At 55.8% G+C, this 16962-nt stretch overlaps 1 protein-coding gene across 11 annotated transcripts in view; it reads left to right on the top strand.

Moving 5' to 3' along the window:
- The window catches only part of VAV2 (vav guanine nucleotide exchange factor 2), a 186448-nt gene that overhangs the window by 127645 nt on the left and 41841 nt on the right, over window positions 1–16962 (top strand). For 6 of the 11 annotated variants that reach the window (XM_027556839.1, XM_027556833.1, XM_027556837.1 and 3 more), the window contains 2 exons: window positions 14448–14550; window positions 16279–16293. In XM_027556839.1, coding sequence (XP_027412640.1) covers window positions 14448–14550; window positions 16279–16293 — 118 coding nt within the window. The remainder of the gene's footprint in view (window positions 1–14447; window positions 14551–16278; window positions 16294–16962) is intronic. The other 5 variants (XM_027556832.1, XM_027556840.1, XM_027556841.1 and 2 more) reach the window with 1 other exon arrangement.

The following is a 16962-nucleotide window of genomic DNA, read 5'->3' as shown; positions in this document are numbered from 1 at the left end:
GAGCCCGCTCCTGGCCACCAGGAAGGTTCCCTTTCCTCAGGATTGAAGTGATTTTCAGGCTTGAGCAAATCCAATTGGACATGGCGGGGGACATAATTCATCCTCAGATGTAGAGCTGCATGTTTTATCGCGTCATAAAATGACTTCACAGCTTTAAATGTGTCATGTTAGCCTCGTTGGGGTGATTTTCTGAAGATGCATAAAATGTAGGAGTTTCTGAGTCAAGGCACCGCGAGGGCTTTGGGCATGCTCTGGGAGCTGGTCTTCCTCATCCCTGGGGAGCGAGGCGGGGGCCACCTGCTGGGAGGGCGGAGGCCATGCTCCTCTGGCCAGCCCGTCCCTGCATTGGACAAGGACCTGTCGCTCTGCCCGAAGTGACCCTCAAACGAGGGCAAGCCGAGGCCCACCCCTCCCAGCAACCTGGCTGGCCGGCCCAGCTCTCCCAGCTGCGACGAGAATTCCTTTATGCTCAGGCCGCCTTGTATGAAAGGTCGGCGTCGAGCAGGAGACCTGCACGTGTGGGGGACCCTCCAAGTGCGAGGCATGGATGTGTCCCTGGGTTTGGGGGCGCCTCACGTTTCTCTGAAAGAATTGCTTCTCCGAGGGGACAAATCTGGCTTCGCAAAAACAGCCCACTCCTGTAGGATGCAGACCCCACCACGGCCCAAAGTGGGCTGACCGTAGGCCCCCCAAAGTGGGGGTGTCCGCGGCTGCCCTCTTCCCGCAGGATGGGGACAGGCAGGGTGCCCCAAGCCCTGGGTGCCTGGGAGGCCTCGCCCTGCCCTGCCGCCTGCCTCCTGGAGCCAGGGACACTGGCTCCAGGCTGCTCGGGGGGTGACGGCCGGTCATAGGAAGGCCTCGTCTCTCCTGTGGTCCTTGCTGGACGGGGCCACCCTGGGTGCCGGTCCAGTGGCCTACACCTCTGGCTGTTCAGGTTTTCGTCTGTACAGTAAGCACTTAGGGAGCGCCGACTGTATGCAGGGCAGGTGCGGTCCTGGGCTGGCATCTCCTTGGCAGCATGTGGTCCCTGCAGCCCTGTCGGGGGGCTCTCACCCACTGCTCTCGCCCACTTGTAAATCTGGAAGCCCAGCCTGGGTTATGGGACTGGCAGGATGGTGGAGCTGAAGCCAGTGTCCACAGGGCACATGGGGGTCTGTCCCCACGCTGAGCCCAGCAGCTAAGGGGCAGAGTGGCTTTGAAGTGGGTCCCACTTAGAAGTCCTGGCCATCCCCCACGGTGGCTGGGTAGAGTCCCATGCGACCTGGCCCCTGCAGTTCTCACTCTTCAGCGCTCCCAACCCCACAGCAGCTACCCGAGCAGTGATGACCGGGGTCAGACCTCAACGGGCCAGGAGACCAGGAGGGCTTCCTGGAGGAAGGGGTACTGCGAGAGTACAGAAGCTGCAGAGGCTTTGCTGAGATGTGACTTAGGAAGCCTGCCCCCACCCCCACCAGGCCAGCCGCTGCCTTATTGGGCTGGGGTCCTGGAGACGCGGGGGGTTGGCTGTGTCTGTTACTTGGGACCCGAGGGCCGGCTGTCTGGGCCCCAAAGTCACCATGTGGGTGTGTGCAGCCCAGTGGCCCCCCTGCCCTGTGGTCTAGACCAGCTGCCTGACGCTCCCTGCCCTCCCAGAACCGGCTGCTGGACGGCCGGGCAGGGCAGCCCATCTACACCCTGCCCAGTGAACAGGCTCGTAGCTCCCCCACCTCCTGGCTACGGAGGTGGCCGGCGGGCTGACAGCCCTGAGCTCTGCGCGGCTTCCTGTCCTGCCCTCCAGGGATGTCTTGACCTCGTGGCTTCTGGGTCCGAGCTGTTTCACAGGCCCTGCGTGCCCTGGGTGTCCAGGGCATCAGTGACCTTGAAGCCCAGCACCCCAGGAAGGAAGCGTGTTCATTCTCTGTGCTGGAGTGAGTCTGAGGGGCCTCCCAAGTGCCCGCAGAGCAGATGCCCCGTGCCACTCTGCCCTGGCTAGATAGTCAAATCACACAGGCCAGCAGACATGACACAGACCTGGATGGATTTTTATTTTTAATACCTAGTTAAGCACGAGTCCTTTCAGGACCAAGGCTGTCGCAGCGATTCTGTGCTCCGATTTAACAGTCTCCGCAGGGTGCAGAGGCCGATGTGGAGGAGGTAGGCATGCACTGTGCTCTTTTCAAGAAAAAGCGGGGACCGGCTGGGCAGTGGCCAGGAGGAGATGTTTGCAGTCTGTCTAGTGAAGGCCTCTTCAAATCGCTTTCCGGATGCTGACTTCCGGACCCCCTGAGGATAGAGACGAGGCCCCTTGTACGTTACTTCCCCCATGCGCAGCACAGACTCGACACACAGTAGCCCTTAAAAAATAGTGCTCAAAATATGAAGAAGCCTAACATGTTGGACTTAAGTCTAAAAAAGCCCTGTCGTGTACATAATATCTGCTCTATTGGTCACCAAAGTCTAATTCATCCTATAAAACCCAGCCCAGAGGTCACCTCCTCCAAGAAGCCATCCCCAACCCCAGAAGACTGAAGGAGGTGCCCCTTCCCCAGAAGATGAGAAGTCCACCTGGGTCGGTGTTGTCATTGTTTTCTTGCACTTGGGCTTCCCCAGGCCCCCGAGGTGAGCTCCTCATGAGGGCCACCCCGAAGGGAGCAGAGCAGAGAAAAGGCAGCTGCTTGAGCTGGGCCCTGCACACCGTGGCACAGAGGACGCGCCCAGGGGCCGAGGCCCTAACATCTGTTACTGTTATATTCAGGAGCCAAGCAGTGGTTCCAGGCAGTTCAGAGGGCCCCCTGAGTGCAAGGCCCAGTGCCTGAGTGCCACCCATTATCTCAGCCTTCAGGGCACTACAGGGTCACTGGTCCTGTCCCTGTTTTGTAGTCCAGTTCCGTTCAATTGCTCAGTGGTGTCTACTCTTGCGACCCCATGGCCTGAGGCACACCAGGCTTCCCTGTCCATCACCAACTCCCGGAGCTTGCTGAAACTCATGTCCAATCAAGTCATTTTGTAGTTGGGGAAGTTATGGCTCAGAGTGGGTAAGTGATTTGCCTGAGATCACACAGCACTCTTTACTTGACCAGTTCAGTTCAGTTCTGTTCAGTCGCTCAGTCGTGTCCTACTCTTTGCGACCCCATGAATCGCAGCACGCCAGGCCTCCCTGTCCATCACCAACTCCCGGAGCTCACTCACACTCACATCTATCGAGTCAGTGATGCCATCCAGCCATCTCATCCTCGTTCGTCCCCTTCTCCTCCTGCCCCCAATCCCTCCCAGCATCAGAGTCTTTTCCAATGAGTCAACTCTTTGCATGAGGTGGCCAAAGTACTGGAGTTTCAGCTTCAGCATCATTCCTTCCAAAGAAATCCCAGGGCTGATCTCCTTCAGAATGGACTGATTGGATCTTGCAGTCCAAGGGACTCTCAAGAGTCTTCTCCAACACCACAGTTCAAAAGCATCAATTCTTCGGCACTCAGCCTTCTTCACAGTCCAACTCTCACATTCATACATGACCACAGGAAAAACCATAGCCTTGACTAGACGAACCTTTGTTGGCAAAGTAATGTCTCTGCTTTTGAATATGCTATCTAGGTTGGTCATAACTTTCCTTCCAAGGAGTAAGCGTCTTTTAATTTCAAGGCTGCAGTTACCATCTGCAGTGATTTTGGAGCCCAAAAAAATAAAGTCTGACACTGTTTCCACTGTTTCCCCATCTATTTCCCATGAAGTGATGGGACCGGATGCCATGATCTTTGTTTTCTGAATGTTGAGCTTTAAGCCAACTTTTTCACTCTCCACTTTCACCTTCATCAAGAGGGTTTTTAGTTCCTCTTCACTTTCTGCCATAAGGGTGGTGTCATCTGCTTCTCTGAGGTTATTGATATTTCTCCCGGCAATATTGATTCCAGCTTGTGTTTCTTCCAGTCCAGCGTTTCTCATGATGTACTCTGCATAGAAGTTAAATAAGCAGGGTGACAATATACAGCCTTGACGTACTCCTTTTCCTATTTGGAACCAGTCTGTTGTTCCATGTCCAGTTCTAACTGTTGCTTCCTGACTTGCATACAGATTTCTCAAGAGGCAGGTCAGGTGGTCTGGTATTCCCATCTCTTTCACAATTTTCCACAGTTTCTTGTGATCCACACAGTCCAAGGCTTTGGCATAGTCAATAAAGCAGAAATAGATGTTTTTCTGGAACTCTGTTGCTTTTTCCATGATCCAGCGGATGTTGGCAATTTGATCTCTGGTTCCTCTGCCTTTTCTAAAACCAGCTTGAACATCAGGAAGTTCACTGTTCACATATTGCTGAAGCCTGGCTTGGAGAATTTTGAGCATGACTTTACTAGTGTGTAAGACGAGTGCAATTGTGCAGTAGTTTGAGCATTCTTTGGCGTTGCCTTTCTTTGGGATTGGAATGAAAACTGACCTTTCCCCATCCTGTGACCACTGCTGAGTTTTCCAGATTTGCTGGCATATTGAGTGCAGCACTTTCACAGCATCATCTTTCAGGATTTGAAATAGCTCCACTCGACCAAGGAGGGACTAAAACCCGGAGCCATCTACTGCTTGGCCCGGTCAGGAGCCTGGGCTTCATCCTTGTGAACAAGTCTGAATGGTGGGGAGATTCTCCTGCTGCTTCGAAAGAATCCCTGAGAAAGAGGGGCTTCTGGCAGGAAGCACACAGCCGGGCGAGCCCGGCCCGCTCTGGGAATCTCGCAGCCACGGTGGTGCCGTCTAGAGGTGCCCCTGAACGGCTTTGCAACCTCGGGGACCGTTTTGCCCTCTCAGGCCCTGCTCTTCGCCCCTGTAGGGAGCCCGCGTGTTGGGTGAGGGTCGGCTGAGGGCGGGTGAGGCCTGCCTCCTAGTGTAAGCAGCGCCTTGCCTGTCTGTCTGTCCCCACCTGCAGCCCATCCAGCCCACAGCCGGCTTCCCCAGGCCCTCCAAAGCCCACTCTCCTTGCCACCCCGCTGCCCCCTGACTGATGTGGACGGGGGTCAGGAGATGCCGGGCTTGGTTTCCTAGTAACAGTTTAGTGGTGGTCAGGGATCTTGCTGCTCAGCGTCAGACGGCCCGGGGCTGAACGCACATCACACTGTCAGTCACGGCGGTGGAGGCAGAAAGCAGAGAGTCCGTTCGCTCTTCTGTGATTTTCCGCACGTGGCGGGGGGCGTGGGGGAAGCTCTTCTAAGCAGCTGACTTTCTGTACCAAAATTGACGTTGGCGGGCGAGGCTCCTGGGGCAGCGGGGCGCGGGCCCGGGGTCTCAGCGGGAGGGGAGGTTTCTGCTGTCTCAGGGAGGCAGCAGGCCAGGCTCAGGGCCTCCTGGAGGGTCTCGGGCCATTGTGAGGGCCAGAGTAATTGTCAGGATTCAGCATCTGCCAGTACAGCTGCTGCCAGAGTTTAGGGGGAGAGGGGAGGGGGCTGCCCAGCATCCACATAGTGTCCAGCTGAAGGGGGCTCTGGGGTCTCACGGTGGCCTGGGCGCGATCCGGAGGGGTGGGGGCCTCCTTGGCTCTGCCGTGGCCCGGGACTCCTCTGCTCACACCGTCCTCCACGCTCTCCTGGACAATTAGACAGAGAAGGGCGATCGCTGAAGCCCGCCGAGGACAAATCCGTGCTGACACTCGCCTCCCAACTGTCTGATCGGATGTGTTTCAGGATATCTGATGACTTTGATGCTGACAGCGTCTGTTTATCGAGCAGGGACCACCGTGCTAAGTGCTGTCTGCTTGACCTTCTCCTCCCCTCGTGGGGCCACTAGTGAGCATCTGCCATGCTTGTCAGCTCCGCTGAGGACGATCGTTCCAGCGACTCTACCTTATTCCCAGTTTGCAGGTGGGGAAACTGAGGCCTAGGTTCTCTTCCCCAGAGCTGCAGAGCCCCGCCCAGGGCTGAGAGTCCATCTCGGACTCGCCTGACTGCTTCCCCCCGAGGGGGCTGCTTTCAGGAGAGTCAGGATCCACGGTGAGAGCCTGAGCTGGAGGAGAAGGGGGCGCGCCAGCCCTGCGGTCCAGCGTCACCTGAGCGTGGTCGTGTGCATAGACCGCCGTAGCGTGGTGGGGACGCGCGGTTTCTCTGTGAAGCGCAGCCTCTGATAGCTGGGAACTTCCAGACAAGGCTCTGTGGGTCTGCGTGATGCTGAGAAAAGACTCAGGCTGGAACTGAGATGGCCTGACACGATAGAACTCAGCCTGGGTGATTGAAAGTCCCTTTCGGGTTTTTTCAGGGCCTTGAGTTCCTTTTCCAGGACCATAGGAGGTGGGACTGGAGTTTAGGTCAAGTGCTCCGGGCTCTGATCCTGGTCTCTGCCCCGTGGGATGGTTTGTAGGGGCCGTGGGGTGCCGCTGAGCTCCGAGGGCCAGGGCATAACTGGGTGGATCCAGCTCATGTTACAGGAGAAAATAGAGACCAGGATCCGCGCCCCGTTGGGCAGGTCACCGCCCTGCGCCCCAGGACCCTTCAGACCCTCGGGGGCCTCATGTTGCACCCCTCCCCCTCCTGACCCAACACCTGCCATTGCCTTTTTCTCCGTTCAGCTCCTGTGGCCGTCAGATGCACTGGGCCAGCCGGGCCCAGCAGTAACTCATCTGTGTTAGCAGATGCCCAAGGCTTGTAATGTATCTGCCCTCTGCCTGCTCAGGAGGCTCACACTCGGAGGCGATGCCTCAGCTGAGAATCAGCGGGGCAGTGGTGGAATTTCCATGCAGTGTTGGCCAAAGGGACAGAGTGGTTGGAGACCAGAGCTTGTCACCCCACGCAAGTGACACCCCTCCAGGTTAGACAGGTCTGCATCTCAGACGTAACTGCCGCCCCCTCGGTCTCCCCACCTGGACTGTGAGGCCCGTGGACAGTTAGTTCGTTGGTGCCTCTGTGTCCCCTGGATTCCGGGAGTCACCTACCAGTGCGGACTCGGTCTTAGGATAAGTGTAGATTAAAACAATTGAATCTGATCATCTTTTCATCTTAATTGCCAAGTTGAACAAATATATGTAGTTTTACCTTTATGACTTTTTGCTTTTTAAAAAGACTCACTTCTTAAAAAAAAAACAAAACCAAAACTCACTTCTTTGCTGTTTCTTTTATTTCCCCCTCTCCTGGAACACGCAACGTGCACGAAATGAAGTTTCAGTGCTACTGTTTTATAATTTCGTGTAATACGCCCAAACCTATGTTTCTTGGTGCTCATCGACCTGAATTAAATAATGGGAGTATCTTCATAATTGAAAAGACCTATAAATGTGGAGAGCAGGCTTACGAGTGTCCTCACGGCTCGATAACGAGGCCCTGTCAACGGGGGTAAAGTTAGCACGTTAAAGGTGTGAAGCGGATCATTCACCACTCAAGCTTGTCTGTCTGTTTTTAACTGAGGTTGCGCTGACTTACAGAGCTGGGTTATTTTGAGGTGCCAAGGACTATGCTTCAGTGATGCATCCACGCGTGTGTTTTTCCAGACTCTTCCCTTTTGGTTGTTGCAATGCTGAGTACGGTTCCCTTTGCTGCACAGTAGGCCCTAGTTGGTTGTTTTATATATAGTGTGTGTAGCTCTTAATCCCAAACGCCTAATTTATCCATCCCTCCCACAAGTTTTCAACAGGTTCTGGATAACAGACATTTTGCAGAACGGAGAGAAGTGACCGTGTCTGCATTTTTGAGATTTTTCTGTCCCGAGTTCAGATGCCGGAACACAGCTCTCCGTCTGGTGTCCCTGGCAGCCTATTTTTAACCTCGGTGCCCTGAGTGAATTAGAAGAGATGAATGTGGTGCAGGAAAATTGATCCTGCCTGAATGACTCTTCCTTGTCCGTATTGATTTTGAGGAGGAGGAGCAGCTGAGTTCGTGGTGATGGACACGTGTTGGGGGACCACAGAGGGTGGGTGGGTGGGTGGGTTCCCGGTGTCTTGGTCTCGTGGTTCTGTTCCATCGTGAGTACAGAGGAGGGGGCAAGGGACGGTATCATCTCACCCTTACCTGGAGGAACCCGCTGTTTCTTCAGGAGCTGCTCTCTGTGGTTGGGATCGAGAGCTTGTAGTCCTTTACCCGAGGGAACCCCCAGTCCACTGGCGTGAGGTGTCAGAGGCAAGAAATTGAGGCCGGTAGAACAGTCAGAAAGTTCGGTGGGGAATGCTGGAAGGGAGGAGCCCACAGACTCAAACCTGCTGACAGAATCCACCTAAGTCCTGGGTTGACCATTAAACCTCACATACACAGGAGAGGCCCTAAGATTTCCAGCAAACATGCAGCGGCTGGAAGTTAAATTAGCTGTCATTTCAGCTGCTGCCCACAGCAGGGAAGATAGAGCTTGAAGTTTGAGTCCAGCCAACCAAGTAGACTGTCAGAACAAATATTACTCTTTGAAAGAAATAGTGGATCCAGGATCTCTGTAACGAATCATCTGTGGTGCCCAGTGTCCAATAAAAAATCGTCAAACAAACAAAGAAACGGGTGTAAATGAGTCCCACTGAAGGAGAAAAACAATGTCCAGGGGAATCGCTGTTGAGATGACTTAGCTGTCACAATTAGCAACTTTCATTATTTTGATCAGGGCTTCGAGGAAAATATGTGTCAAGTGAATGAACAGATGGGGAGCCTCGGTAGAGAAATTGAAATTATAAAAGAGGACCAAATGGAAATTCTAGAACCTCAAAGCATGGTAACTTAAATGAATAGTCAGTGGATCAGTTTAGCAGAAGACTGCAGATTGCAGAGGAAAGAATCATTGGACTTGAGGATAGTTCAATGGATGGCATACACTCTAAGTAGCAGGAAGAAGAGAAGATTGAAAAATATGAACCGAGTCTCAGACATGTGGGACAATATCAAGTGTCTAACAGGCATAATTGGAATCCCAGAAGGAGAAGAAAAAAAACAAATAAGGCAGGAAAAAAAAAACTGAAAAAAACAGTAGCCTCGAGCTTCCTAAATTCAAAACCTCTGTGGTAAACTACAGAATGTTGCTGAGAGACAATCAAAGACCAGATAAAGGAAGGTATACGCTCTGTTCATGGACTGGAAGTTGGTCTTGGTAAGATGTCAGTTTTTCCTGAATTAGACTATAGATTTACCACAGTTCTGTTATAATTCCAGCAGATTCCTTTTTTTTTTTAATTGACAAAGTTATTGTAAAGTTGATACAGAAATATAGAGGACTTCAGGATAGTCTAAAGAGTCCTATAAACGAACAGAGCTGGGGCTTCCCTGGTGGCTCGGTGGTTACGGAATCCACCTGCCGATGCGGGAGACATGGGTTTGACCCGGATCCAGGAAGACCCCACGTGCCGCAGAGCAGCTAAGCCCGTGTGCCACAACTGCTGAGCCCATGTGCCACCGCTGCGGAAGCCCGCTGCCCCAAGGCCGGCGCCTGCGACAGGAGAAGCCCCCACAGGGAGAAGCCCACACCCCACGACGAAGGGTGGCCCCTGCTCGCTGCACCTGGAAGAAGCCTGTGCAGCAGCAAAGACCCAGTACAACCAAAAATAAACAAATAAAATTACCTGTCAAACGGTTAAGGAGAGAACAAAGCTAGAGAGTTTACACGACCTGATTTCAAGCCTTCTGTAAAGCTTAAATTAAGGCAGAGTGGTACTGGCATAATAATAGCTGAATATAGTGATGGGCTAGGATAGAGCATTCTAGAACAGACCCACACACATGTAGTCAACTGGCTCTTGTCAAAGGGATCCAAGCAATCCAGTGGGGAAAAGAAAGTTTTCAACAGATTGTCCTGAAACATCTGGGTATCCACACAGGGATGGGAAGATGAACTTCGAGCCCTACCTCACACCATACGTAGATATCCAGCTGAGATGGATCAGAGACCTAAACAAAAACACTGAAACATATAGATCTTAGAAGAAGATACAGGCGAAAACCCTTTGCAACCTGAAAGAAAGCAGAGATTCTTACGTGAGGCCCAGAGGTTTCTTAGATGTGATACAGGATAGAGTCAGGACACCATAGAAGAAAAACTCAATAAGTTTCATTAAAATGAAAAATGGATGTTTATCGAAAGACACCATGAAGAAAACAAGTAGCCATGCCAGAAACTGGCGGGGAGGGGGCGGATTTTTTTAAAAAATATATCTGACCAAGGACTTGTATGCATCATATATAAAGAACTCCTAGAATTCAAAAAGAAGATGGCAACTAACTTTCAGAAATGGATGGAAGTCTTGAGCAAGCCTTTTACATAGAAAGATACACAAATGTCCATAAGTACACAGAGAAGTTGTCAACATCATTAATCATTGCAGGGATGCAAAATAAAGCCACAATTCTATCTCACTACTTACACACTAAATCTAGTGGCTAAAATTAAAAAGACTGGAAGTTGCCAGAGCCTGAAAGAACTGGAGTAGCTGTCGCTCACGCACACTGCTGCTGGGGGTGTAAACGCTGCAGCTGCTCGCTTTGGGAAAACGCTTGGCAGCTACTGATGAAGTTAAATGGGCTCACCTCCCCTTTGGTCCAACAGTTCGACGCCTTGTGGAATTTCATTTCCAAAGGAAATGAGAGCATATGTCCACCAAGAAAAAGGCAAATGCTCATAGCAGCTTTTATTTATGATTACCGGAACTTGGAAGCCGCCCAAATGTTCATCAAAAGGAGAACGGATGTCAAATTGTGGCACATTCATGCAGTGGATTGAGACTCAGCAATAAAAAAGGGATGAATTGCTGATGGAGGCAGCAGCCTGGATCTAGGGGCATGATGTTGAGGAAAGGAAGCCGGGCCCAGAAATGGACATGACACACCATGCTATTGATGTGACATTCAGAACAGCCGAAGAGGAAATCTGTGGTGAAGAGCAGCCAGAGGGGTGGCTAGGGGAGGGGATGATCAGGAAGGAGAGGAACTTTTAGGGGAGATGAGAATGTTCTTTAATGTCATGGGGTGTGGGTCCCCTTGTCAAAATGGTACAGCTGAGGTACATCTCAGCCTACACGCATGCCTGCTTAGTTGCTCAGTCGTGTCCGACTCTTTGCAACCCCGTGGACTGTAGCCCTCCAGGCTCCTCTGTCCATGGGATTCTCCAGGCAAGAATACTGAAGTGGGTTGCCATCTCCTTCTCCAGGGGATCTTCCCAACACAGGGATCGAACCCTCGTCCCCTGCAGTGGCAGGCGGACTCTTTACCCCTGGGGCACCGGGGAAGCCGCATCTCAGTCTGCACAAACCCTAAACGTGGTGGGAGCCTGCGTTACGGCACTCCACCCTGTGCTCAACAGGCAGCGGGTGCCCTGCAGAGAGCGGTGCATGCCTAGTTAAGCGGGTGGCGCCAGAGAGGAGGGTGGCAGAGGAGGGGCTTGTCCCTCAGCACCTTTCCTAGGACCCCGCGGTCCACACGGGCGTCCAGGCGTCTTTCAAGTCCCGCCTGTCCTGGGAGCTTTGGAGCCTCCAGCCTTCGCTTTCTTCTCCCTCTGGATGATACCGCGGCTCTGGCTGGGGAGCCCAACAGGGCAGGTGTCCGCCTCGCCCTAAGGTGGAGAGACCTCCTGTTCCGTTTCTCTGAGTACCCTCTGCGCCACGTCATCAGGGTCTCATCAGCGAAAGCTTGCCGACCAGCCCAGCTGACCGGGGGCCACGGAACAGGGCCACGGCGTTCGTAAGACATCGCCCGGTTCCCTGCGTGTCCGCCTGGCTCTCCCATCTGCCTGACGGACGGCTGGGGGCTCAGGTGCATCTGGAGCCCTGATTCGGGTTGACTGGTGGTGGGCGCTTCCCCAGGGGGATCTTTGCTGAAAACTATTCTGAGCGGGTTGGGGTAGAGTCCTGGGGTCAATGAGGATGTTCCCCCAAATGTGGGGTGATAAAGGGGGCTCTTCTTGGGCTGGCACATTGCTGCCCCTGCACCTGATGACCCCACAGACCCTTTCCAGGCTGACGTTCAGTCATTTTGACTCATTTCATCGGCTTTTGGAATATTTAACCATCACAATCCCCCTCACCCACCTGACTGCCTTCCACCGGCCCGTCGGAGCAGAGCGGATGTCTGTCTGCAGATGGTGGGATTGAGAGTGTGCCTGCCTCCCCTCTGTTCCACGCCGTCAGGATTCCAGACAGTGCCTTTGTCACCAGCCTCGCTCGGCTGACGACGGAAACCCCACGGTGTCCGGCATCCTTAGGAAAGAACCCCTGCAGGTCCCTGCCTGAACCCAGGACCCAGGCGGCCGAGGCTGCAGGAGCCCCGCTTCCTTCAGGGGCAACAACTGGAGGGGCAGGGGGTGATGCGTGTGAACACGAGTGACCATTCCCAAGGCCCACCTCGGGGGACAGACACCCTCCTCTGCCTTCTCGTTGGTTCTGATGGGAGCTGGGGGCTCTGTCACTGTCTGGGTGCTGATTTGCACCCCAGTTCTCGGGACTGCCGACGTCCAGACACGCAGCTTGCTGTGGAGGGTGGAGGGTGGGCGGGAGAGTGCAGGAGGGACGGGGCTGGCCGAGCTCGGCCCCCACCCCTCCCCGTAGCCACCGTGGAGCCTCATTATGTGACCCTAATCTGTGAAATGGGAGGCGCTCCCCGCCTCCCAGGCGGTGTTGAGTTGAAAAGCAGATGTGTGTTTTTCGAGGGCCCGCATGTGTTCTGACATCCTGCCTGCCCCTCCGTGGGTGGGTGGCTGCTCACGTAAGCTTTGGGGGGGTCCGTTAGCTGGCGCAGCACTGTGTGATCCGGCGGTGTTCTCTGCCCGTCTACTGCTTCCCCACACCTGGAGAGGTTGTGAAACATCAAGGGAGGTCCCCCAGAGCAGCCGCATCCCGCCCCGCCCCCTGCCCATAGCTGCAGGGGCCTCACCAGGATGGGCGCTGGCTGCCCCCGCCCCTGCAGAGGGAAGTCTGATGCTTCTGCTCACTGCCCCATCACAGTGAGCTCGGGTGGCATCCAGGGCTCCGGGGAGACCAGCCCCTCTGGCTGCCTAGGTCTTCCCTAGAACGGCACAGCCTCCTCTCTGCTAGGTTTGCAGAGAGCTCTGTCCTCCACCCCGGAGGCCCCCGCCCGCAATTGCCTCTAGAATGGCAGCTAATATTCAAGAGCTCGGTTTGGGACGTGGCCAGAAACCCATTCATACGAGCGGCTGGTGTCGTTTCTCCTTGCTCCTCTCCCGCTTCCACTGACTCGGGCAGTGGTCCACCTCATCCTGATGCCTTTCGGAGAAGAACTTGGCCAGCCCGCCTTCAGCCCGGCTGGGTGGGCTGTACCCTGCAGAGAGGCGCATGAGGGGCTTGCTTGGGCCTCCGTGGTGAGCTGGCCTGCTGAGACCCCAAGGACAGACCCCACAGCAGGCTGAAGAGCTGGCCACCCCGGGCCCAGTGGCGCCCCAGGCCAGAGTGACCCCTGGGGTCAGGAGTGGGCTGTGTGTGCCAGGCTTGTGGGGACTGTTGGACAGTCCCATGGGCTCATTTGCTGATTCGGTGAAAACTTATTGAGCACCTACCTTGTATCAGGCATGGAGATCAGAAGGGATTACGAAGTTGGGTTTCGTCTGGGGGTGAGACAGGCTTACCCACAGGCATGTATGGAATAACTGGAGGTGCCGTGAGAAGAGAGTCCTTCGTATAAGAGCGCTGGGGAGAGTCCAGGATGGCAGACTGGGCGGAGGTCCCGGAAGGCCTCTTGGAGGAGGTGTCTCATGACTTGATTCTTGCAGATCAGAGGAGATGACTTGGTCAAGCTCATGAGCGGAAACAAATGCTTACTGAATTATAAATCAAGCAGTAACTGCCTTGTGTGCATGCTCAGTCACTTCAGTCGTGTCCAACTCTTTCCAACCCCATGCACCGTAGCCCACTGGGCTCCTCTGCCCATGGGATTCTCCAGGCAAGAATTCTGGAGTGGGTTGCCGTGCCCTCCTCCAGGGGACCTTCCCAACCCCGGGATCAAGCCTGGATTTCCCGCACTGCAGGCGATTCTCTACCGCTGAGCCACTGTGGAAGGCCGGTAACTTCCTGGCTCGTTTGGAAAGGCACATTGCAAGCTTCGCGTCCCTCTCTGCTTGGCTCCCTGACCTCTTGGCAGGGAAGATGTCCATGTGCCTGCGACTTCTGCACTTGGACTGCAGGGGCTGGGGAGACTCTGGGCTAAGCCGAGAGCTTGCAGGGCTCCAGCTCCCGGGTGTGGGCGCGAGAAGGGCATTTTTTGGTCCCCAGAGCTGGGCACCACCTGTTAAGGCAGCATCTTGCCCCCAGCCTCCCGTCGGGTATCCCCAGCATTTACTAAATGACTGGGATGGGTGTGCTTTATCGTGGTGGGAGACCTTCCAGAAGGGCAGCAGGCAGAGCCCGAGGCTGCCTGAAATTGAGATCCCAGAAGCCTCGGAAGGCAGGTGCTGCACCCCGTCCCTGGACTGGGCGATGGAGGCTGAGAGGGAGATGCTCTCGGTGGCCCCGACGGCCTCTCCTCTCCAGGAGGCCCCCACGGGCTGGCGACCCTGGTGGCCATGGCTTCAGCCCCCCTCTGACCCCCTCTACCTCCCCACAGTGAGCACGGCGTGGGAGAGGACATCTATGACTGCGTCCCGTGCGAGGATGACGGGGACGACATCTATGAGGACATCATCAAGGTGGAGGTGCAGCAGCCCATGGTGAGCCTGCCTGCCCCGCCGCACAGACTCCATGCTGACCCCACAGCCGAGCCACTGAGAGGGGCCCTGGGTGCCCCTTCTTCCATGAAATGCTCCTGGGAGACTGGGAGGTGCCACCCTACCGCCCCGGGCACATTGCCGTGGAATTCCCCCCCAGAAGGCGTGCAGGACCCTGAGTCCCTCCTGCCCGGGGAGCCTGGGGCAAAGACTCGGCGCTGACCTCACGCAGCTGGACCCTTGCCCTGCTGTGCGGAGGCACGAGATGCCGTGGGCTCAGTCAGCCGGCCGGGCGCCTTCCCGCACAGGGGTGTTCATTTCCAGCCGTCGGCAGTCACCCCTCGACGCCTGTTTGTGCAGCTGCTCAGCTGGGGAGGGGATCCTGCCGGGCCAGGATGGGAGACAGTGACCCGGTGGGGTGGACCCCAGCCGCCTCGCACCCCTAGACACCCGGGGTGGGCGAGATGCCCCTTGACAACTCTAGAGGCTCGTGCTGCCGTTTGCTTTCACCAAAGAAATGCAGGGAATTTCTCCCAAAGCAAGTTTTGGTGTTCCCCTCAGTGTGGGGGTGAGCACTGCTGATGCAGAATCAGGACTCTCTGAGGCCTTGCCCTCTGCCGGGAGGCGCCGAGACGCCAGGCAGCCAGCTCACAGCCCCAGACTCCAGAAGAGGTTTCTCGTTTTGCCCCTCGAGGGTCTGAAGGTGGATTTTCTTCTCCACAATCACCAGGAATCTCGCTCTAAAGAGTCAGGGGTGTGTTTGTGACCCCAGGTCTGCCCCTCCATCCAGGCAGTCCTGGGACGTGGGCTCGGGGGACTGGAGGTCTCCCCTTTGCCTCCCTGGAGCTGGTCTGAAAGGCTGGCCTGCCTCCCGCATTTGGCAGCAAGCTGAGATTGGGGCCTGCTCAGTCCCCAGGCTTTGGAAGCTCGGTGTCCGTGGGTCAGGGAAGGGCATCTGGGTGCAGTGGCCCATGTGGTTCTCTGGGGGCACCCCCCCAGCTGGCTCCTGAGAGACCCCATCTGCCCCTGGCCCACAGAAACCCCAGGACCCACTGCTGTCTCTGGTCCTGAAGGAACATACAGAACCCCGGGCATCTGCAGGGCTGGGGGGATGCCTGCCTGTGTCCTGGGGACAGGCTGGCATCCCACCTGCCCAGCGACGCTTAGCTTTCCAAGGCTTGGCGCGGGGCTCACACCGGTCCACCAGGCAGGGCGGACCTCCTGCCACATGGCAGGTCCTCAGAGACAAAGCAGCTGGCTTTATTTCCTTCCCCATCATGTCTGGAGCTATCTGAACAGTCTGAGTGGAAGGTACAGGGGATAGTGATGTTTCTAGAGGAAGATAAAGCCAGGGCATGGCAGGTGCCACTCAGAGCCTGGCCCGGGATGGGGGAGGTGTCACTTGCTCAGTCCCAGTGCTGACCCCCCTATCCCAGTCTGTCCCCTATCCCATTCTGTCCCCTATCCCATTCTGTCCCCATCCCAGTCTGTCCCCGTCCCAGTCTGACCCCGTCCCAGTCTGACCCCATCCCAGTCTGACCCCGTCCCAGTCTGTCCCCATCCCAATGCCGTCCTCCCGTCTAGCCGGGCTGGCGTTCAGCGGGTGGAGGGTGTGGCATGATCCCTGGGTCTGGTGTCTGTGTCAGCGTGCTCCCTGAACTCCCCAAGCTCGGCTTGAGTAAGAGCAAGCACTGCTAACTGATCTTTCTGCTTGTTTCCCCACGCTTTCAGATTAGATACATGCAGGTAAGTGGCAGGCAGAGGGGAGGCCCAGGCTCAGCTCTGCCAGCACCGTCTTCCTGCACCTTCAGGAAGCCTCAGTCCCTTTGCAACTACCCGAGACCCTCCCCAGGGAGACGCTATCGGGCTCCACAGTCTGAGATGCAGCTTTAGGGGGTCGTGGACCCTGAGCACCAAGCTCCCAGGCTGAGCAGGGCTTCGGGCTTTGGGAAGGAGCCTGGGTCATGTGCCCATTTGACAGGCTGCTTTGGAGTGCTATGGCCCCAGCCAGCCCCCTCGGGGCCCTAGGGCGTTTCTTGGAAAAGAAGGATGACGTCAGGGCGGGTTTGAGTCCAAACGGCTGCTGTGTTGCCCGTCCAGTATTCTCTCAGCCAAAAACCTGAGGAGAAGGCCTGGGCCGTCCACAGTCGCCCCGACAGTCATCCGCCCTCCGCGGCTCCTTCCCCGGCCTCTGTGGCCGCGTTATCTTGCTCAGTCCCGCTCCAGAGGCCCCCCCCTACAGGGGCCTGTCCCAGGGACCCCTGCCGGTGGGCTCTGAGCTCTGCACAGTCGGAGGCTGCTGGGTATTTGGAACGTGTGGCTCTGCCGGGGATTGGCCCCTTTCTCCAAGGCACTAACAGTCTGGGACGGTGGATCGGTGGACGTGGGTCCCCGGGAGCCGGTCAGAGCCTCTCC

The sequence above is a fragment of the Bos indicus x Bos taurus genome, chromosome 11, assembly GCF_003369695.1.
Source record: "Bos indicus x Bos taurus breed Angus x Brahman F1 hybrid chromosome 11, Bos_hybrid_MaternalHap_v2.0, whole genome shotgun sequence".
NCBI lineage: Eukaryota > Metazoa > Chordata > Mammalia > Artiodactyla > Bovidae > Bos > Bos indicus x Bos taurus.
Note: the sequence above shows the minus strand (reverse complement) of the source record. Positions and strands in the feature narration are given on the sequence as shown.